Source organism: Heterocephalus glaber, unplaced genomic scaffold (genome assembly GCF_053883595.1).
Source record: "Heterocephalus glaber isolate CG9 unplaced genomic scaffold, H.glaber_assembly_v1.0 deba00001454, whole genome shotgun sequence".
NCBI lineage: Eukaryota > Metazoa > Chordata > Mammalia > Rodentia > Bathyergidae > Heterocephalus > Heterocephalus glaber.
This window is the reverse complement of record NW_028258303.1, coordinates 10376886-10400220: the sequence shown is the minus strand read 5'-3', so window position 1 is coordinate 10400220 and position 23335 is coordinate 10376886. Positions and strand designations below refer to the sequence as shown.

Here is a 23335-nt window from a genome sequence, read left to right as displayed (position 1 = left end):
CTTAAGACCTTGTGCTTTCCAGGCAGGCACGGTGTCACTGGGCTAAATCCCTGGATCTGCTACAGATGTTAAAAGTTTTTGCTTTCCAGACACACTATGTGTACCTTCTGAAAATGTAAGCATCTCCTCCTATAGTAAAACTAAGGCACAACACAAGGCAAAAATCTTTCTTGAATAGTAGCAAAGGCTAATGATTGCTCATGATCTACCAGAGGGAATAATCTCTTAAACTGTGATTTTTATGTCAACCTTACATGAAATTTTGTATATGCTTTGGACATAAATTGAGGGAAAATGTACTGTTTCATACATGGGCCAGTCTGTATTTCAGTCTAAGTAGAGATCAGTGTATCACTGGCCCAGCACAAATAGTGAGGCTATCAGAAAGTCAACAAATCTGTAAGACAAGCAGGTCAATCTGCTGTCTCCTCCTCTACATTTTCATTTCTAAACTATTTCTCTTACAAAGTTGGAAAAACCTGAAGTCATGTTGTTGCAGTAAAACCAAAGTTTGTATTTTACATATAGATAAATCAGATTTTAAAAGAAACTCTTTGGATCGATTAAAAAAAATAACCACATGGATACCCGGATATTATAAACTTGGGAGCTAAAGGGAAGACAGGCAGACTAGCAGAGGATGCAGAAAAGGTCTGAGCCAGCCACCTTTCTTAGTAGGTTTACTAAGAAATAATCTGAGGTACTGCTCCACCATCTGGTGACCATTTTGAGTCTGTGTTTCAAAAGTTGCCCAGATATTTCTAGGTATTTCAGAAAGCCATCATAATCTACAACAAATCATAGCTCTGAGACATATAAAAAAAATCAGACCTGACTTGAATGTGTTTTTTTTTTTTTTTTTGAGTAGTCAAGGTGATTAAAAAAGAATATAGTATTTCTTACATAGTGCCTTTAGGAACAAATAAAATGTCCCCTTGGAATAAAATACTGACTTGAAATATAAATATGATTTACATATATATGTGCATTATCTATATATTAAAATTTAAATTACAAAATTCTGTAAATTAGTGACAATATTTGGTTAACAGTTTTATATAAGCACCAGAACTACTTAGAAATTTATAAAATTTAGTCCTAGAAATATACATTTTCCTGGGGATTTTGTAATAGTATTAGTTATCAATACTACAATCAGAAGTTTCCATAGCTGAATAAAGAGTCACCAACACTTATCAACCAAGCTTTTCAACCATCACTTTCAGCAACCATTCTGAAAGGGAAATGACTGAATTACTAAAGGAAAATAGGAATGTGAAATAGAAAAATGTCATGGGTATAATCTGAGGCAATACATTGATGGCTATTCTCTTTCTCAAGGTAGCCAGAACAGTTTTGTAACAACTGTGAATAAACATTCATTCAGATTTAACTCTTTAAACACAATAAAGCCCAACACACTGGACAATGTGCTAAGTTCAGTCAAGCTGATTTAATGGGTATAAACTTAAGCATGCATCTCCCTTCACTTTTGTAAAGGAAAGTACACAAAAATGCAGGATACTATCCCCCAAATTGCTTAACATCCTTCTGAACAGACTGGAATTTAATAAGTAACAGATCTTCCTCTTCTCCTCGCGGGGTAAAGCACAGTTCGGGCCACCTCTCCCGCTGGCCCTGCGGACCTAGCAGTCAGCAGGAGGCCTGTACTCACACAGATGCCCAGCGCGCCTGCCCCCATCCTCGCAGGAAGTGTCTCCAAGTAAAAAAGTAGGCGAAACCCTACAGTTCTGCCGTGTGGGTATGCTTAGGCTTCAGAGGCCCCGTGGGCGGTGGAGAAGAGTGGCAGCTCCAAACACCTACAGAGAGTGGGGCTCGGCCTCTCCTCAGGCTGAGCCCAACTAGCTGAGCAGCCAGAGTTGAAATTTGATCCGGGTGCATCAATGTTGGAAGACAGATGAGTCACGTGACTCAGGTCTGAAGTTGCTGACATCCTCCTCTTAAACCTGACTCCACTGCTGGATGCCATCCACAGGCCCTGCAATCAAAAGGCCGCCGCTCACCTGCCTGGCAGTGTTCATTAACAGGTCTAACGGAGCAGAAAGGTGAAGCCTGGGCTTGCTTCCTTGTCACAACTCGTCACTCTGGAACATTTACATCTGCAAGCACATGTCTCATTTGCCTGAAGCAGTTTTCTATCCTCCACTAGTAACCAGCAACATTCTACCCGTTCCTTTCCCTGAACCTTTATCCTATCAGAATTGTTCATTGAAATGAAAATGCTCTATTTTGTGAAGCTGTTACTGTTTGTAATTACTTTCAATTATCTTACCTATTTTGATAAACATAAACAACATACTTTAGACCTACATAATTATAAGTCCATGATTTGCAGTGTGAAATATTAGCCTGTATCCCAGCTTTCATAAATTCTATTCCTTATTCTGTGTCATTAGAAAAACGTAACAGATTTTAATTTCCAAATATATCTGAAAGGAGAACCATTTCAGGTAAGCCAGAAGGAAACTATCCTGTTTATTACCATTTTTTCCTCTCAAAAATTTAAAAAATATATTTGCCACACTTAAAGAATGCTAATATTTACATGTAATGTTTCCTTTGATCCAACTTTACAAGATTTCAGTTGTACCAATAAGGCATAATATCTGAAGGAGAATAGGTGAGTGGAAAAGGGAAAACTCAGCACCCATTTCAATACTTCCTTTCAAATGCAATAATCCTTGTATACTTGTAACCAACCAGCGCTACCCACAAATACCAAATCATGTTAAAGCGAACCACAGGACTTGATATCAAGTACAAGTTATTTCTATTTGTCTTATATATAAAACATTGTGTAGACTCTACCTCTACAGGCAGAATAATACAACCCAAATCTCATAAAAGGGAATGAAGTAGGGAGAATGAACAAAATTTTCTCTATTAAAAAAGTTTTTCTACCTTAATTTGGATTCTAATTTATGTTTCCCATTGACCTTAGAGAACTGGAATGATTGCTAAAGAACATTATCAATAATAAGAACTTCTAAAACTTGTCTTCTAAACATTAGGCCACCTATAGGCCCATTATTTTTTTTTCCATTTAGTTTATTGGTACATTTTAGGTATACAATACAGTTACATTCATCATTGGGCTCTTGTACCTTTACATGATGTATCTTGGTTATTATTTTTTCCCCATTCCCCTACCCTCCCTTCACACCCTCCACCCTTCCCTATTTACAAAGACTTTGTTTCCATGTTTTTCCTTTTCTCATATTTTTTCTTTTCCCTTCTTTCCTTTCCCCTACCCCTCCCACTTCCCCTACTCCTTTAGATGCTTTCTTCCTATTTCACAATATCAATTATACATTTTGATTCTTATTTACACTTTCAGTTTTTCACACCAGAGAAACTATTTGGTATTTACACATGTGTGTCCTATTTATTTCACTTAAGAGTATGTATAGGTCCATTATCTAACACCACCCAATCAATACTTTTTACCTATACCGGGCGGACGCTGTGCCACTACTAAACAGGCACTAATAAGAAAGACACGGTACCATCTCTCTTGAATACTACAGTAAGAGGTGGGGGGAATAAAAATAAATAACCCTTTGTGACTAGAAAATGCAAATTATAAGAGTTAGGACACATTGCAAAATATGGCACCCTGGCACACTAAATACTTGAATCTGAAGGAATGCGAGAGAACTGCAGAGCCAGCCGGAAAGCCATTCTCTTCTTTGCCTGCCTTTCAAGCCCTGAAGCAGGCCACAAAACCTCGGATTTCCCGACCTTTCCCTGAAACAAGTCATGACACCTTCACATAGAGATGTCCTTCCTCCCCCTGGAGAACATCCTTTTCTCTGCAGAGGAAGGGTCACAGAGAAGGAGCTGAACAAATGGGCCTTGCTAAGTTTACCGTTTACCATCATTAGATCATCTCCCTTTGTCCCGCCATAGTTCTCCAACCTAACATAAAAATACACAGGTGTATGGAGCTCTTTGGGTCTTCATTTCCTTATGAAGGCTTTCATGTCACACAGCATTTATTAAGTGAATCTGAATTATTTTTTCTTATCAGTTTGTCTTTGGTTATAGAGGCCTCAGCCATGAACCTAAGATGAGTGAAGAAAAAATATTTTTATCCCCCTACACAGATGTACTAATAAAGAAGCAAAAAAAGTGAAAGAGGAACAGAGGACATCCAACATATCACAAATCTACTTCTAGAATATTTCAGTATATTTTCTATGCTTGTTTAAAAACATAGTTTAGATCTCTAATTTATGTGCCCCTCAAGCCCTTGTAATTCCCTAAGTGATGGGGTGACAGAATCTTTTGTTGGTCTTGGTCCCCAGTTCCTGACCACAAAAATCCTAAGACCCCTGGAATCCTTGAAGTGACAACAGTACTTTTTGTATGCTAATGAGATGACTGTTGGCTGGGGCCCTAAGATACTTTGAGGATGGGGCTGGTGAAGGATAAAGTGATTTTAGGATACTTAGTTTCAGTGTATAATTAAGAGGGTTGTAATGTTCAGATCCTTCCCTGACATCTGGAGAGGAGAAAGGGACTGTAGATTGAATTAAGCAGCAATGGGCAATGACTTAATTAATTATACCTGAATAATGTAACCTCCTTAAAACCCCTAAAAATGGGGTTTGGAGTCCTAGGTTGGTGAGCACACAGAGGCACTGGGAGAGCAGAAGGCCAAATGAAAGTATGGAAGCTTCACATCCCCAAGAGTCCTGCCTTGCCTTATATATCTCTTCCATTTGGCTGTTTCTGAGTTGTATCCTTTATAACTCGCAGGATTTCCATCGAAAATATCCCCAAACTCTCATGTGTTCACAGGTAGTGCTTTTGGATGCCCAGTGGATCATGAGGGCTCTGACTTCTGGACATGGTTAAGTTTATCGTTTTATTGGGAGGTAATAGAAACAGGAGGTAGGGACTTGAAGGGAGTGGATCATGAGGGTGTGACCTTGGAAACTACATCTGATCTCCATTCCCTTCCTCTCTAGCTTTTTCCCTCTTCTAGGCTTCCTGACAGCCAGTAGGTGAGCAGTCTCTGCTACCATATGCTCCTACTGCCAGAATACTCTGCCTTACCACGAGCCTAGAAGCAATGGAGCCAACAGACCATGAATTGAAAGCTCTAAAAATTGAGTCAATATAAACCCTTCCTCCTTTACATTGCTATTCTCAGGTATTTTGTCACAGTGACAAAAAACTAACACAATAACAAACCAGAAACTGTAAGTAAATGCTGTTTTCTTAATTATGTGAGTCATTCTGGCACATTATTAAATTCAAGGATGGGGTAATGGGAACCTTGATTTATAGCTGTTTGTTCAGAAGTGTGGGAGGCCTAAGACTTGGGATTTTGGTGTTTTATGGGACTGAGCCCTTAACTTGTGGGATATGACACAAACTCCATGTGGTGTCAGAACTGAGCTGACTGTAAGATATCCAGCTGATTTTGTAGAGTTAGCTGATGTAAGAGAGAGAAAAACAACCTCATATAAGTAGTCTATGAGTAGGAAAAAATCACAGCACCAAATGATTACATGCCTTGTCACCATTTCTAATAGGTATACATATATTTTATGTTATGGCTATTATTGCATAAAGATGACATAGTATTGTTAAAAAGTTAGTCCTAAAATTTGTTTAATTTCTTTAGCATTTTAAAGTAAAATTAGTCCTGTGCTTACAAATTTTTATTCTTATTCTTCATTGTGATGACTAGATGTCATTTACAAACTCAAACTCTGTATAAACCCTTTAATAAGTAGCACTAAAAGACACTGCTCTTCAATATTTCTCCATGGAATATAATTGAAATTAGCATTTAAAGTATTGTCTCCTACCCCCAAAATGGATGCAAATTATTAGAGTTCAAAAAGCTCTCTTTACATACATATAAATATATATAATATATATGTATTCCTAAACACTGATTTACAAAGAACATTAAGATATGTAAGCTATAGCCAGGAGATTTATTGATATAAAATATGAGCATTACTTTTTCCCCAGAAAGGACAGAAGAATTGTTTAAAAGTACTTTTTTGAATAGCCCAAAATACCATGGCAGGACAAAGAATGACCTACCTTCAAAAAGGTCCTGGGTACCCTGTAGAATCGAGTCAAGGTGACTTCACAACTGAGGGTCAGGACCCTCCAACGCTGTCACTTGAACCACCCTCTGGGCAGGGGAAACTGGAGAATATATCTTGACTGAGGAAACCAAAGGGGCTAGGTTATACTGTGTCCTCCAAAAAAGCTAAAAATGCTTCAAATTCAAGCTGTCTATCTCAGTGAGCAGAGCCATCAATCTTCAAAGGATAAAAATCCTCTCAGCTGGAACAGAAATAAGAATTTTCAGTAACACAGTAATCTACACAGTACTCTCAGCCATTCAATGAGGATGAGAAGATCTCATGGGGTGGGGGTACAGTAGCCACAATAGCACAGACCACCTGAGGCCCATTGGAAATGGGCAACTAGGGCTTTTCCCTCTAAGTCAGCCATTTTCTACCCCAGCTCTAGCTCCATGCCAGCCTGGACCAGAACTGATGTCATCCTACTGACAGGCTATCAGAAGTCATTTAGTCAGCAACTATTTAATATTTATGTAAACCCTTTTGACCAGTCAGAGGGTTTAAAGTAGTTTGATTTTTTAATCCTTGAAGGATTTAATACTTGATGTACCTGAGAGTTTACTGCTTCTAGGTCCAAGAGCAGTCAGCTCCAGCCTGGGAGCCAAATCCAGCTATCCTAGACCATATCTGGCCACCAAATCTGGCTGCTTTGGTACCTACAGTGGGAGAGCTGAGTAGCTGCCACAGAGACTGAACTTATGGCCCATAGGCTGAAAATATTTACCATGTTTTAAAGATAAAGTCTGATGATCCCTGCTCTAGACTATTCAATAACATTACTGGCCATGAGTCTTCATATGCATATAAAAATATGCTTTAACTCTGGGGAAAATAGCAGAAAATAGGTCTTGGGTTTGTTAATCTACTGTTACCACTGTCCCATTACATGAGGATGGGCCTATTCTTATCCTCTTCTGATTATTTTCTGAAAGACTTCTCTGAAATAGGTCAGTTTATCATCTGATGATCCAATGTCTTGTTCTAAATTCTAGATGTATTCCCATTCTGCCTGCGGGAAAAACTCAAAACAAACACACAAGTTCCTGGGAAAAACAGTTATTCTATAGCCCTGAAAATGAAATAGTCAACATAACTAATTTTAAACTAACACAATCAATTGGAAACTTATCTTAGTAAACTGCTTTGGAAGTGTACCCCTCAGTCTGGCTAATACAAGATGGCTCATTCTGTAAAACATGTTACTGAGTGTCAATCACAGCTATCATTCAGCTTTGTCTTATTTCAGGTACTAAATAATGGTTTCATCATTTTTTTTTTTTTTTTTTGGTACCAGGGATCAAACTCGGGACCTTGAGCTTGCAAGGCAGGCGCTGAAACCACTGAGCTAAATCCCCCGCCCTAATTTCATCATTTTTTAAAAAGTGCTGAGGATTGAACCCAGGGCCTTCACTTTGAACTACATCTCCAGCCCTTTTTGTTTTTTATTTAGAGACAAAGTCTTTCTAAGGCTCTAAACTACCTGGGCTGGGCTCAAACTTTCAATCCTCCTGCCTCAGCATCCCAGAGTATAGGAATCGCAGGCATGTGCCACAACACCTGAACCGGTCTCATCATTCTTTGACACAATTGATAGTTTAGACATCCCAATTCCATGGGCTGTTATTTAAACTCCACTGTTTAACCAAACCACATTGCATACAACTTCATAAAACAAACTCTAATGGGCATAAAAGATCAGATAAACTCAATACAATTATGGGGGGGGATTCTCAATATTCCACTATCACAAATACTGTAGGTCAACTAAACAAAACATTAAGGCAGAGATATCAGAGTTGAGCCAAACAAATGGAGTTAATAACTACACAGTGGTACTTCAGTTCACAGACAGTTTTCTTTGAGAACAATTTGGTTCTCAAACAGAAGTGTTTGGCAAAATTTTGTCTCTGTTTGGGAACTCTACATTGGGTGAAAACACAACCCTGGCCATCTTTCCCTCATGAATACCAGTGTGGTCATCTTTTCCAGAATCATAGAATGAATTAAGTTCATTAACTGAGGTACCACTGTATATAGAGTGTTCCACCCCCAAACAACAGAATACACATTATTTTTGGCTGCACATGATACTTTCTCCAAAATAGACCACATACTAGTGAATAAAGCATGCCTAAGCAAATGCACAAGAATCAAAATTTTACCATGCATATCAATATCACAGTGCAATGAAATGACAAATCATTAGCAAAAGAATCCATAACACTAAGCAAACATATAGAAATTAAACAACACACTACTGAATAATCAATGGATCACAGAGGAAATTAAGGAAGAAATAAGACAGTTTCTAGATTTAAATAATAATGCCAGTGTCCCAGAACTTAAGGGGCACAATGAAAGCAGTCCTACAAGAGACATTTATAGCTGTGAATGCCCACATCAGAAAAATAGAATGAGCCCAAATAAATAACCTAATGATGCATATCAAGGTCTTAGAAAAACAAGAATAATCCAAACCCAGAGCTTGTACAAGGAAAGAAATAACAAAGATCAGAGGAGACATTAATGAAATAGAGACTAAAAATAGTAGAAAGAATCAATGAACCAAAGAGATTATTCTTTGAAAGAATGAAATAGACAGCATCTTAGCAAAGAAAAGACACAAATTAAAGCAACTGGAAATGAAGATGGTGAAATCACAATGGACACTGCTGAAATCCAGAAAGTTATTAGGAACTGCTTCACATATATAGGCCAAATAACTGTAGAACTCAGAAGAAATGGAGAGATTCCTAGCTATATATGAACTGCCAAAACTGAACCAAGAAGACATAAAAATCTTGAACAGTATAGTAACAGGGAATGAATCTGAAACATTAATGGCAAACTGTGAAAAGCTCAAGACCTGAAAGATTCACAGATGAATTCTACAAGAACTTTAGGGACAATTTAACACCAATACTCCTCAAACTTTTAATGAAATTGAGAGGAAAGGATTACTTCCAAAATCACTATCAGAAGGTAACATAATCTTGATTCCCAAACCAGTCAAGGATGCAACCAAAAAAATAAGAATTGTAGGCCAATTTCTCTAATAAACATACATGCAAAAATCCTTAACAAGATACTGGCAAATAAAATGCAACAGATCATCAAAAAGATCGTACTCCATGACCAAAAGGCTTCATTCTATATGTAATTCCCATTATGTAATTCATTACATAAACAGAAGCAAGGACAAAAATCACATGTTATCTCAGTAAATATAGAAAAAGCCTTCGACAAAGCCTAACACCCACTCATAATAAAAAATCCCTGAAGAAAATAAGTATAGAAGGTCTTTATCTCAACATGATAAAAGCTATTTATGACCAACTTACTTCTAAAATCATATTAAAAGAGGAAAAACTGAAAGCTTCCCTCTAAAATCAGGAACAAGACAAGGATAGTCATTATTACCATTCCTGCTCAACATAGTCTTAACATTAGCCAGAGCAATCATACAAAATAAAGAAATAAAACGGATATGTATAGGAAATGACTACATCAAAATATAATTATTTGCAGATTATATATCCTTTACTTACAATACCCAAAAACTTCACCAAAAGACTTACAGAATTCATAATCAAATTCAGCAATGGATCAGGCTGTAAAATAAATACAAAAAATCAATAGCATCCCTGTACACTAATAATGAACTCACTGAAAAACCTATTAGGAAAACAATACCATTCACAATAGTATCAAAAAAATTAAAACACTTAGGTTTTAACCTAACTAAGGAAGTGAAAGACTTCTACAATGAAAATTATATCAGACTAAAAAAGGAAATTGAGGAGGACATCAGAAGCTGGAAAAGTAGCCCCTGTTCTTGGTTAGGGAGAACCAACATAATCAAAATAGCTATACTTCCAAAACTGATACACAAATTTAATGCAATCCCAATCAAATTACCATCATCATTTTCACAGAGCTGGGGAAACAACTCAAAAATTTATATGGAATTAGAAGAGGCCAATAATAACAAAAGCAATCTTGGGTAACAAAAGCATAGCAGGCGGTACCACAATTCCAGACTTGAAGTTACCCTGTAAAGTTACAGTGATCTTAACAGTATGATAATGGCACAAAGACAGGAATGTAGATCAATGGAACAGAATAGAAGAAGCAGAAACAGCTATTACAGGAATATACAGCTGTTTGATCTTTGACAAAGGAGCCAAAAACATACAATAGAGGAAAGACAGACTCTTTAGTAAATGGTGCTGGAAAAATTGGATATCCACATGCAAAAGATTGAGTCTAAATCCATATTAGTAAACTAAAATCAAAATGGGTCAACAATCTAAATGTTAAAAACAGAAATTTCATCTGCTGGACAAAATAGGTATGACTCTTGAAGACATAGGTGTAGGCAAGGACTTTCTGAACAGAGCCCCATGGCACAAAAAATAATACTGAGAATCAACAAAGGGGATCATATCAAATTAAAAAGCTTCTGCACAGCAAAGGAAACAATCAACAAAGAGATCAGACTATCTACAAAATGGGAAAGGTTTCTGGCGGCTATTCCATGGACAGAGGACTAACATCAAGAATATGTGAAGAACTAAAAAAAGACTTCCCAAATACAAGACCCAATCAAAAAAAAGGGCAACCAATATGAATAGACACTTCTAAAATGGAGAGGTACAAGTGGTCAATATATGAAAAAATACTCATCACCACAGCCCATCAGAGAAATGCAAATTAAAAATACACCGAGATACCATCTTATCCAGAAAGAATGGCTATTATCAAAAAAAATCTAATAACAAATGCTGTTGAGAATGTGTGGAAAAAGGAACTCTACATGTAGTTGGTGGGTATGTAAACTAGTATAAACACTATGGAAATCAATGTGAAGATTCTTCAAAAACTAAAAGTAGAAATTTCATTTGACCTAGCTATCCCTCTCCTAGGTATCTTCCTAGAAGAGGCAAAATCATAATACAGGGATACATGTGTATCCATGTTTATAGCAGCACATTTTTAATAGCTAGATCTTGGAAACAGCATGTATGTCCATCAACAGATGAATGGATAAGGAAAATGTGGTATTTACACAAAATGGATTACTACACTGCCATAAAGAATGATAAACTTGCATTTGTAGGTACATGGATGTGACTTGGGAACATAATATTAAGTTAAATAAGTCAGATACATAACCTCAAATACTGCATGATTTCTCTTATATAAGAAACACTATGGGGGAGAGAGAAAGAGAGAAGAGCACAGGAGAGAGTGAAATAGGAGATAAGTAGGAAGTTGGGAGAATTTAAATTACTTGCTCAAATTGCATAGTCCATTGTTTTAAAAATATTTCAATATATATGCTAATTTGTTTCATTCATATTAAGAGTTTATCTTAGTTCACTGAAAAGTTTGCGTTATTTCTTTTTTGTAAGAATCTTTATGGTTTATGTCTTTACTGAGTAACACTTTGATGATAATAACACAGTTTAATAATTACTATTGGTTATGAAAATGTTTTTTCATAAATAAAAAGTAAAACTTCCCAGAAGGTAAAAACCAAAAAACCTGTTTTGTAGAGGAGTGCTGAGCAATATTCCCAGGAGTAGACAAAAAGGTACTGTATTTTTAAGTTGTGTGTGGGCAAAAGAAGCAGTTATTAGTATCTTCTCATCACCAAGGGCAACAGAGAGGAACAGGTTTCAAAGCCATGCTTTGACTGAAACTTATGTTCTCACAAACACATTAAATTGTCAGCAAATCTCTCTCTTTGGAACAGATATGGTTTCTGATTATGGCTAAGATGAGGGTAATGATGTTATGGCCAATTGCAATTGGCAACCCCCGCTACAAAAAATATTATGTTTACTAATAACAGTACAATACTGCTAGATTGTTAATTTTTTAAAAAAACTAGTGTTAATAAATGCAAAATTCCTTGGTAATTATCTTATTCAGTCAACATGAAATAAAGCTAAGATATAAATGTCATCAATTCCATTTTATAACCAAAAAATTGAAACTGAGAAATCATATCACTTGCTCAATCACATGGCTGGAAGAAGTACATCTAGAAAAGAAGTTCCAGCCTTCATTTATTTAGTCATTTACTAAGCAAAGATTTACTTACATTATGTGCTTCCTCTCCAGTGGATTTTTAGGGATATAATTTATAGTCCTAAAGGCCTTAAAACTCACATGAGTTATAATCTGCCACGCTAGCAAGGACTGTTAGGAAAAGCTGAGGGGTCACTGCTATAGGATTCTTGGAATCCATAGAATTAACTAATACTGTTTCACATTACTATAGCTACAAGAGATTATTATCTACATATGTGAATTGCTATTAAATTTCTATTTTAGAATATAATAATGTTTGGTTCCTGTCATTAGGATATACAAAACTCCCAGAGGCCATGCAATTAGCCACTTCTACTTGTGATGAATCAATTTCCTAGTCATTCATATCAGAGTCTCAAATGATGAAAACAGAAGAGAACCCTTCAATTTAAGAGGAAGGAGAAAGAGGTGGAAGAAGAGGTAGGACAGGGAAAGGAAGGAAGGATGGCAGGCAGGCATATTCAAATCCAACACTGCACATGAAAAGATCTATCTGAAAAAAACTATCTAAAAACTTTCTCTTCTATTACTGTAGCAACAATAAATTAAAACCACTTACTGGTTAAAAGAAAAATAAAAACTTAGGAACAAACAAGGTCAGTACAAAATTAACTCCTATGTTAGCATAACAGATGTTGGTATTATTATTTAAATAAGTCTGCTGTTTCTTTTAACACTATCAGAAACAAAACTCCCAATTGAAATAAGAAAAAATGTATTTAGAGGTCAGTCAAGCTTCCAAATGATGGATTTTAAAAAATGATGGATTTAATAATGCCAGAAATGTCTTCTACCTACAGCAATCACATAGTCATTGTAACAAGTACAACACACTGTCCACAGGAGTTTCCAAGTGGCTAATTCCACTATTATACCCTCAAAGGAGAACAACACATAATGTACAACATAGGGAAGGGAGGGAGAAAACAAATTAGTGAATAATGTGACCTCTTAAATAGAGAAAAGGAATGGGGGGGAAGACACCTATATAACAAAGAAAAAGGGAAAAGATGAAAACAAGATCGTTAACATTTACCCCACTTTTCAGAATTGAGGTGTCAGGGCTCAGATACATCAAGAGGCACAATATAAACAGAGAATAGGAGGGCAGAGTCAGACTGCTCTCTCCATGTTTTGTCTTTCTAACAGTCTGATATACAGCAGAACAAAGATAGTAAAATGTATTTCAAAAAAGACAACTGTAGTATTTGAAGAGTATCAGCTGCATCGCACCCACATTTTATACCTTCAACTATCTCCTTCAGATACAATAGTCAGGTTAAAAATCTGTCCAAAATGCAGAATATACAATATATTGGGATTCTTAATTAAAGCAGGAAGAAAATACGCACCTGTCTTGGGTTAAACAAATGAGAATTTTCAATATGCAATCCTGAGGTGATTTTGTGAATCCCCTTCTATTAGAACCTTGTATATAAACCACTCTAGAAAATACAATATCCTATGTGTATATGAATTGATCTGGCCTTTCCCAATACAATTATCTTTTAGTTAATTTCCAATCAAAACCTCCTTTGCGGGGCTGGGGATTTAGCTCAGTGGTGCCGCCTGCCTCGCAAGCATAGGGTCCCGAGTTTGAGCCCCATACCAAAAAAAACACAAAAACCTCATTTGCTTGGGAGGATAAGAGAATATAAATATTTCCTTCCAGTTGAAAGATCTAGAAAATAAAATACAATTATAGACTATATTTAGTGCTTATTATATGTCCAGTATTTTGCAAAGGAAATTTATATATACTATTTCAGCTCATATTTTTCAGTTCATACAAGACTGTATAAAATCAGTGTAATTGTTATTCCCACTTTTCAGTTATGAAAGATTTTATATAACCAGCTTGAAAGTTTCAAGTCTGAATGAATTAACCTTTCAATGATGATTATTTGAACTGTTTTGCATCATGTTCCTTTGAGAATATGTTACAAGCTGTGATCAAGGTAGGTATGATATTACCCTGCAGAAACTGAATAAATTCATAGAACACCAACATCTGAGGAGGGCTCTCCATGATTTGGCAAAACAAGACAAAAACAAGATCACCCTATATAATCTTGCCTAAAAGGAAGTTCAGCAAGGGGAAAGAGAGATACACTGTGCAATCTCAAAAACAACCAAGACAGTCCTCTCACAGCTAAAAGGAGACCCAGCTGCTTCTTTTCTGTTTCCTTAGGTTCCTAGATAAAAGTTAAGATACTCAATATCCAAACTGTCCGTTTTCTCACAGCATCTATTCTAGAACAGATTTTCTTGAACTTCCCTATAATCACCTTAGCCAAGCTTGAATCCTGTAATAAGCCTCTCTCCAACTCCCTCTTCATGAGGCTCCCACTGCTTCCCCAAGGTATGGATCTCTCTTGCTGATGTAATAAGACTATTCTTGACTGCAGTTGCCTTTCTGGTGACATCTAGCTTGTGAGAATCAACAATAAAATACTTACAATATATTATTCATAAGAGCATATATAAAGCTATATTTATATTCTGACTTTTCTATGGTTTGGATGTTGACTCTCACCCAAAGGTCCATGTTAAAGGCTTGGTCCCTAGCGGGAGGTGTTAGGAGGACCTGTGGACCTTTAGGAGGTGGGTCCTATGGGACGTCCTTAGGCCATTGAAAGTATGCCTTGAGGGACTGTGGGACCCCACTGGTCCTAGCTTTGTGCTTCCTGACTTGAGACCTAAGTAGACCGCTTCACCATATGCTCCTACCTTGATGACCCACTATGATCAGAGGCCCAAAGCAATGGAGCTATCCAGTCCTGGTCTTGAATCAACCCTTCTACACTGTTGGTGGGAATATAAACTAGTACAACCACTATGGAAGTCAGTGTGGACATTCCTCAAAAACCTAAAACTAGAAATACCTTTTGACCCTTCTATTCCCTTTACATATCTTCCCCAAAAGAGTTAAAGACATCATATTGCAGTGATACATACACATCCATGTTTATAGCAGCAAAATTTATAACAGCTAAAACTTGGAAGCAGCCTAAAGAATGATGCAATACTCCACTGTGTAAATACATTTTCTTTACCCATTTATCTGTTCTCATTTTTTAAAGTATGTATATATGTATAGAAGAATTACTTGATACAAGGCAACAGATACATACTAAAGGTAAAGAAACACACTGTAAAGAGTAGTTATCTTTAAATGTTGGTAATACAGTAGCTCCTTTTTTCCTTTTCTGTATTTCATATTTTCATTAAAAGTGTACACAAAATTTTATAAGAAGAAAAGGAGAAAGAGGAGTAAAAAGAAAACCTTCCTCCCAGAAGAACATCTTATGAGGAAGAAATCTGTTTCAAATTGTTTTCAATCAACTAAGGCTTTCCAACTTTAGCACACTGGAATCATTTAGGATGCTCACTGAAGACAGATCCCATCCCGGGACTTTATCCCTGGCGTGAGCCCCAGGAATGTATGAATAACCTTAAGAAATGTGGTCTTTGGAACAACTAGGACTTGAAGGATGTACAGACTTAGGGGGAGGGAGAAAGACTCACTGGGCTAAAGGAAAGGCAGGAGAAGCCCCAAATCATGCAACTGTGTGTGCTGAGGTGATGGAGAGTGAGTGGTGTGAGGCACACTGGGCTTTGGTGAACCTGATAGAACCAACCTGGGAAGGCAAGGTAGGCGCAGGACTTTCACTAAAGCATCACATCCACATTTCTGACATCAATCAGCCAATTCATCGATTTCTTCAATTGGTATAAAAGTGCTTTTCAGGAAGCAAGTATAACTTTTCTTTCAACAATTCCACTAGCAATTTTCATTTCTGACCCCACAAAATCTTTTCTACCTCCAAGGATCTCATTCTACCTCCTAGAAACTCATCCTCATCTTTGCCTATACTGTCAGCCATCTAAAAACCTACCACCAGCAAACTCAGAAACATAGACAACAAAATTAAGTTGAAAGTCCCTACTGGGCATCTATATGATTCAGACTTTAAAATTCTTTCAAGAAAAAAGTAAAAATGGAAACTCAACATAACAAAACCTATGGGCTACAGCAAAAGCAGTACTACAAGGGAAATTTATAGAAATCGATCCCTCCTATCAAACAAAGCAGAAGGATCTCAAATGAACAACCTGTTACTGCATCTTAAGGAACTAGAAAAATGAGAACTAAACCCAAAACTTGTAGAAGAATAATAAAAATCAGACCAGAAATAAATGAAATAGACTAAAAATACAGTATGAAAGATTGATGAAAGAACTATTTCTTCAAAAAGATAAAATTGACAAACCATTAGCTAGAATAGTGAAGAAAACGACTAATAAATCAGATGACTGCAAATTGCTAGTTCAGCTGTTTTTCAACAAATGCTGAGTACATAAAGGCTTACTGGAAAAACTGGGTATCCACATGCAGAACCATGAATCTAAACCACCTTTCTCACTAATTACAAAAAACAACTCAAAACAAATGGAAGACTTAGATGTAAGGTCTGAAACTATGAAACTACTAGAAGAAAACATAGAAGATGTGCTGCCTTCCACTGGAATAGGCAAGGAGTTTTTGGACAAATTAACCTCTGACAAGGTGTTATTCAGAATATGTAAGGAACTCGGAAAACTCAATAGCAAAAATTTAAAAATGGGCACTAGATCTAAATAGATATTTTTCAAGAGGAGACATATAAATGGCCAAAAGTTATATGAAAAAGTCCCACCCCATTAGTCACTAGGGAAATGCAAATCACAGGGTGAGATACAACTTCACCTTAGTAAGAATGGTTATTATCAAAAAGATAAAAGGGCCGGGGATTTAGCTCAGTGGTTTCGCCACCTGCTGCGCAAGTGCAAGGACCAGAGTTCAATCCCCGGTACCAAAAAAAAAAAAAGATAAAAGATTGCAAGTGCTGGCAAGGATGTGAAGAAAAGGAAATCCTTGTACATTATTGGTGGGAATGTAAATTAGGAGAGCATTATGAAAATGGTAGGTAAGTCCTCAAAACATTAAAGATAGAACTATCACATGATCCAGCCACCCAGTTACTGGGTATACACCAAAGGAAAGAAAACCAGTATGTCAAAGAGGTATCTGCACTCCTGTGCTCACTGCAGTCAAGAGGTGGAAATATTTGTCTATCATTTGATGAATGGATACAGAAAATGTAGTACATATACACAATGGAATACTATTCAGTCATAACTACATTTGTGTAACAGAACATGACATCTCTAGAAAGAGTAAATTCTTAATGCTAAGGGACTGCTCTTCTGGTGTTTGGTTTGCATTTCCTTTATCATTGACCTTCATTTCCTTGGAGATTTTTGGTTCTTGATACTGAATTACTATTTTAATAAGTTTAGATAAAAACAGGAAATTTTTATCATGATACTATTATTCCCAGTCTTTTATACCTATTTAATATCAGATAGTATTTGTCTCTATTAATAAAAATATTCACTGCCAACTGAAAGTCAATGGTTTGCACAAAAACCACTTACTGTCATCTGCTTTCAGTCATAAAACATTTAGGGGAATTTTCCAGCTAAAATGTAATTTATTTTCCTTCTGAAGTGTGTTTTTGTGTTTTGGGGCAAGCAAGGTATGAACCAGTTCTCACCAGTAAAATAAGTGCTAATTCTTCAAAGCCTCTTTCATCTGTAAAGTTCTTTTACTTTGTATTTATAAGCAAAAGCCCAAATTATTCATTTTTAATATAAATATAAATACATCCTTTTGAATGGTTCAAGGTAGTAGCACTTTTCTATTGAAAATTTCCAAACAAGTGAAAGGTCGGATTGCACGCTGGGAAATCCCAGATTTTGTTTTTTTTAAAGTTGGTAACTTACAATATTGAAAGATAGTGAATTATTTAACTTTAATTTTTAATGGATAGCTAAGAATATAAAAACTACATATTAAGGGAGTACCATGTGATTTTCAATACATGTATATGTTGTATAATATTTAAGTCAGGCTAAACATGTCTGTTTCATTTACCACTTCTTTATGGTGAAAATATTTAAAATCGCTCCCCTTAAGTCTCCACAATTAGCGACCCCTCCCCTCAGCAAAGGGAGAAAATTCTGCTGTGTAAAAGATGCAGCTGCCTCGGTAAACGCCCCCACTAAAAGCCTACTTAACTACAACTGCCTTGAGTGAAGTGGTGTTTTGGAGAAATCAAGAGATGCAGGCTGTATCTGCACAACATGAATCTGCATAAGGTGATCAAAAGGGAACAGCTACAAGACACGAAATACATGAGAAGGGCATACCCCAGGGACAGCAGGAAGGAGAAGAAAACAAGAGACTGGATTCGTTTTTATTTACAAATCCGGAGGCAGAGTGACCCAGAAGGGTAAAAGGTAGGCCGAGCAGCCGCACCTGGCTGCATGCTGCCAGCTCCTTAGAATCAGGAGTCTTCCCTTAGGAGAGATATCCAGATACAAGTGTTCCACGCGCCTTACAAAATCAGAGAAGAGGAAACTTTTAAGTTACATAAAACTACCATAGAGTTATACTTTACCCAAAACAGTCAACCAAAACTGACAGAAAGGGACTGTGTCGCTCGAAAGCTATGTGGGTGCGGGCGTTAGGCGGAGGGGTCCACCTTTGAGAAAACAAATGTTCATTAAACTCACTTACAACCTCAGCGTAAAGAAATCAAAGAATTTCCATCACTCCGGACAGCGGAGGGCTGCAACTGTGCAGTCTGAAGGCATGCCAGTCAAAGAAAAGGTTTGCAATCCACACCTGCTCTCTGCTCTGGGTGCTCAGCCCGATCTCCTTGCGCAGCTCCAAGAATCCACAGCAGTGCTGCCCAGTGAAGACCCCTGACTGGACTGCGCTTCTGTGGCTAAAGGAAGGAAGATACGGTTGGGTTCACACATTAAACAAAAAACAAAAAAAAACTAAGACTTTTCTAATTTTCAAAGAGAAGGAGGAGGAGGAAAGAAGAGAAAAGCAAAAAAAGGAAAAGAGCAAACAACAGCCGAGACGGCGGCCCCCAGTAACAGCTGAGGGCAGAGGGCTTCGCAGGGTTGCAGGGACCCAAGCGGCGCCCGCAGCTCGCCTGAGCCCCGGCCGTCGGTTGGGCGAAGGCTCGGTCTGCAGGGACCGCCCAGGAGGGACGCCCACCCGGCCGCTCGCTCCTACCCCCGCACGGCGTGCGCTCCGCGGCCGGCACGCGAGGGAGCCGCAGTGTCCGGGAGGCGCAGGTGCAGCGCCGGCGTTGGGAAACACTCTCCACGTGTGCTCGCCCCCGGCGCCGCTTTCCTCCTCACAAGCCAGCCGCGTTGCGAGGTTGATTCCCGCCGGGAGAGGAGAAAACCTGGCCCGCAGAGCCGGGCCACCGTGAGAAACGCCAACACACGGCCAGACTACAGCGCCTCCTGCCGGCCATGGAACCGCCCCGCATCCCGAAGCGGCCGAGCCCGGAACCCCGCCTACGCCGCTCGCAGGCCCCGCCCCACAGAGCAAGCCCTGCCCCAAACCCCGACCCCGCCACTCGCGTAGCCCTGCCCTGCTGCTCGCGCAGCCCCGCCCCCTCGCCGGCCCAATGCGCCTGCGGGGGGCGCGCGCGTGCTCGCTAATCCCCCGCCTTCCGGCTCCGGCGCGACGCGCGCCCGTCGCTGCAGCCGCCGCGCCACCAGTGTCAGCGTCCCTGGGGAGACTCCATTTGCTCTCGGTGCTGTCTGGCCGCCGTGCTGCCAGGCGGGGAGCGATGCTCGTGGCTGGTGGACCCGCTTCCCCTGCGCCCAGCGGCCGCTCGCTGGCTGTCGGGCTGCGGCGGTGACACCCAGGTCGCCGGCGTCCGGGCGGAACCCGCGCTCCGTCGCGGGAGGAAAAGCAGCCCGCGCTCCGCCTCTCGCCCGGTGGGGAGGCCCTCGCTCGCTCGTGCGGCTTCTCCCTGACCTCTTAATTTGAGGAGGTAGGCGATCCAGGTCCCCTTCGATACCCAGATGATGCCTAGGGGCATTATTTGTAGTGTTTAGCGTCACAGTTGGTTGGAGGCGTTAATTTTCTCAACATAGTTGCAGAGTAGGTGTGGGTAATGCCACCGACACTAATGCTGAAAATAAAATGTTTTTGGTATTTTTCTTTAGGTTTCAGAAGCTCCAAGTACCTATACAGCCCCACAGGAACTACTTTTGTTGGACCCTGGACGATCAGCTTTCACCAGGATTATTGTAACATCTTCACCGCGCCTTCACCCATAGGCTCTACCTTGGGTCTGATTTCCACCAATGAAGTTTTTGGTGCTTTCTTTAATCATGTAACACCACCCCTTGCCCACCTTTCTCCTTTCCAGTGGTCAGATCCATTAGGTATAAGTTCGTGTTGAGTTCAAGGACAGAGATTCCTGCCTGTCCACTTTCACCTTTGCACCTCTCACTTCTGTGCAGCTCGTCTTGACTTGCTTGCTATGCTTTTCCTAAGCGCTTCCCTGTGCAACCTGTACGGGTCCTTTGCTTAAGAGAGACAGCATTCGTTACAGTTCACTGCCTGACAAAAACAACATTAGGAATAAGTTTTCTCACATTTTCTTGTACGTCAAGTTTGCAAGTCTTTTCCTTGATTTAAACTGTTTTTGTGCACATGTCCCAAAATAACCTGAATCAGTGGCTTTACAAAGAACCTTACCTGCACTGATGGCAGATTTGAGTATGCAGTAAGGACCCTTTTAGAGATCTTAGTAATGTAGTATTGGTTCACTTTCCAGCCTTTCATAAGATTACAAGTTATGCAAACACTGTGAGGAAGAAAGAAAGATGGAGTTAACTGGAGCTATTCCTTATTGTAGGAACTGTAAGTTAAAGTCCAAATGAAGAGACTCTTTTAGACTTTGTCTGGAAATTTGGCCATCACACTAGGTCCTAGGCCACAGACAAGTGATCTTAAGATTCCATTTTCTGGTCTCTCTATTCAAATCTTAAGTTGGTAATTATCTTGTAGTAATCACCTGAAATATTAGATGCTTAAAATGTTGGGGAAACGTAAGCGTGTGGTATTGACGATTAAAGACAAACTTGACATTATTAAGAAACTTGAGGAAGGCATCTCTTTCAAAAAACTTTCCGTAGTATATGGGATTGGTGAGTCCACAGTTCGGGATATTAAAAAGAACAAAGAAAGAATTATAAACTATGCAAACAGTTCGGATCCCACGAGTGGGGTGTCCAAACGTAAATCTATGAAGTCGTCAACCTATGAGGAACTTGATAGAGTGATGATAGAATGGTTTAACCAACAGAAGACAGATGGGGTCCCAGTGTCTGGAACTATTTGTGCAAAACAAGCCAAGTTCTTTTTTGATGCTTTGGGGATGGAAGGTGATTTTAATGCATCATCTGGCTGGCTAACTCGATTCAAACAGCGCCATGGTATCCCAAAGGCTGCTGGTAAAGGAACAAAATTAAAAGGAGATGAAACTGCTGCCAGTGAATTTTGTGGTAACTTTCAGGAATTTGTTGAGAGAGAGAATCTACAACCAGAGCAAATTTATGGTGCTGATCAAACTGGGTTGTTTTGGAAATGTCTACCATCGAGGACATTAGTTCTTGACACTGAGCGAAATACTTCAGAGTATAGGTCAAGCAGAGAGAGAATCATTATAATGTGTTGTGCAAATGCCACAGGGTTACACAAACTTAATCTTTGTGTTGTGGGGAAAGCAAAAAAACCCCGTGCATTCAAAGGAACTGACCTTTCAAGTCTTCCTGTCACTTATTTCAGTCAAAAAGGTGCATGGATGGAACAGTCTGTTTTCAGACAGTGGTTTGATAAATATTTTGTGCCACAGGTACAGAAGCATTTGAGATCCAAGGGTCTTCTAGAAAAAGCAGTGCTTCTTTTAGATTTTCCCCCAGCACATCCAAATGAAGAACTGTTGAGTTCAGATGATGGCAGAATAATTGTGAAGTATTTGCCAGCAAATGTCACAAGTCTAATTCAACCAATGAGCCAGGGAGTTTTAGCCACAGTAAAAAGATACTACCGAGCAGGACTTCTCCAGAAGTATTTGGATGAAGGAATTGACCCAAAAATGTTTTGGAAGAACTTGACAGTGTTGGATGCAATTTATGAGGTATCCAGGGCTTGGAACATGATAAAAACAAGTACCATAACCAAAGCATGGAGAAAACTTTTCCCTGGCAATGGAGAAAATTCAGTTATGAACATTGATGAAGGAGCCATTTTAGCCGCTAATTTAGCAACGGTTTTACAGAATACAGAAAACTGTGAACATGTTGACATTGAGAATATTGATCAGTGGTTTGACTCTCGGAGTAACGACTCAAGCTGTCAGGTGCTGACGGATAGTGAAGGTGCTGAGGACCGTGCCACAGCTGCTGAGCAGAAGCCTTACAGTAAGACTAGAAAAGCAGAACTGAACCCTGAGAAGCATGTTAGCCATAAAGCTGCACTTGAATGGACTGAAAATTTACTGAGTTATCTAGAACAACAAGATGACATGCTTCTGTCTGATAAATTGGTATTACGGAGACTTCGGACCATAATAAGAAGAAAACAAAAGATCCAAAATAGCAAAAATCATTCATAGTGCTCTCAAATATTTCAGTGTGTTTTCATCTTTGTGACTGTTTATCTGCAGTGGAACTTACCTTCTTTGAAGTGCTGTGGATTCTAAGACCAAATACATTTTATAAATGATTTTAGGACTAGATGCAATTTTGGATCACCTGAATCACAGCTCTTTAATGTTGACGCTGGTAACTGAGCATTATCATGTAACTTGTCTACTGTTTTTAATCTGTATTATACTAACTAGATTATAAAGTACCTAAGGCCAGAGATCTCTGTTTTGTGCCTGAATTTCAGTGTGTCTAATAAAAGTCCATGCACATTATAGACAATAAATTTTACTTAAATTGAATTTTTATGACTTTCTCTGAATTCCAGTTTCCAAATTAACTGTGTTATGATAAATTTGCATTTTCGCTGCTAAAACTCTTAGAAGAGCTCAGCAAAAATTGTGCTTGAGGATTATCTCACTGTGGCTGCAGAGAACTGAAGGACAGTACCCTAAAGCCTTAAATGTAGTATTTCTGTACCAGTAGTATTTGGGCACTTAGCAGCTAAGATTGGCCATCTCTGA

At 38.7% G+C, this 23335-nt stretch overlaps 3 protein-coding genes across 4 annotated transcripts in view; 1 reads left to right on the top strand and 2 right to left on the bottom strand.

Annotated features, from left to right (window-relative positions):
• Fam13a (family with sequence similarity 13 member A) overlaps positions 1–6309 on the bottom strand; it is a 324922-nt gene extending 318613 nt beyond the window's left edge. The window contains exon 1 of one of the 2 annotated variants that reach the window (XM_021261074.2): positions 6088–6309. Coding sequence is in view for 1 of the 2 variants with exons in the window: in XM_021261071.2 (XP_021116730.2) it covers positions 1676–1702 (27 nt within the window). In the remaining variant the exon portion in view is untranslated. Of the gene's footprint in view, positions 1–1675; positions 1886–6087 lie in introns of those variants that run through there. The other variant, XM_021261071.2, reaches the window with a different exon arrangement.
• LOC147827129 (uncharacterized) lies at positions 6153–20491 on the bottom strand. The gene is made up of 4 exons (XM_087215791.1): positions 20443–20491; positions 19372–20132; positions 18970–19072; positions 6153–6336 (listed from the first exon to the last, which is right to left on the bottom strand). Exons 1-4 carry the CDS (start codon positions 20489–20491, stop codon positions 6314–6316), a joined length of 936 nt encoding a protein of 311 aa, XP_087071917.1. The 3' UTR covers positions 6153–6313.
• On the top strand, positions 19838–23113 carry Tigd2 (tigger transposable element derived 2). Its single transcript, XM_004848073.4, has 2 exons — positions 19838–20146; positions 20322–23113. Exon 2 carries the CDS (start codon positions 21191–21193, stop codon positions 22778–22780), a length of 1590 nt encoding a protein of 529 aa, XP_004848130.1. The 5' UTR covers positions 19838–20146; positions 20322–21190; the 3' UTR covers positions 22781–23113.
• The last annotated feature ends 222 nt before the right edge of the window (positions 23114–23335 follow it).

Excerpts from the sequence above, each read along its gene's own strand:
- LOC147827129 (XM_087215791.1), bottom strand. The coding sequence starts at position 20,491 with ATGATTAAAGAAAGCACCAAAAACTTCATTGGTGGAAATCAGACCCAA. Across the intron at positions 20,133-20,442 it reads TGGTGGAAATCAGACCCAAG|AGGTCAGGGAGAAGCCGCAC; the intron begins GTAGAGCCTATG and ends CCTCAAATTAAG. Across the intron at positions 6,337-18,969 it reads GCACCCAGAGCAGAGAGCAG|CTGAGAGGATTTTTATCCTT; the intron begins GTGTGGATTGCA and ends TTTCTGTTCCAG.
- Tigd2 (XM_004848073.4), top strand. The coding sequence starts at position 21,191 with ATGCTTAAAATGTTGGGGAAACGTAAGCGTGTGGTATTGACGATTAAA.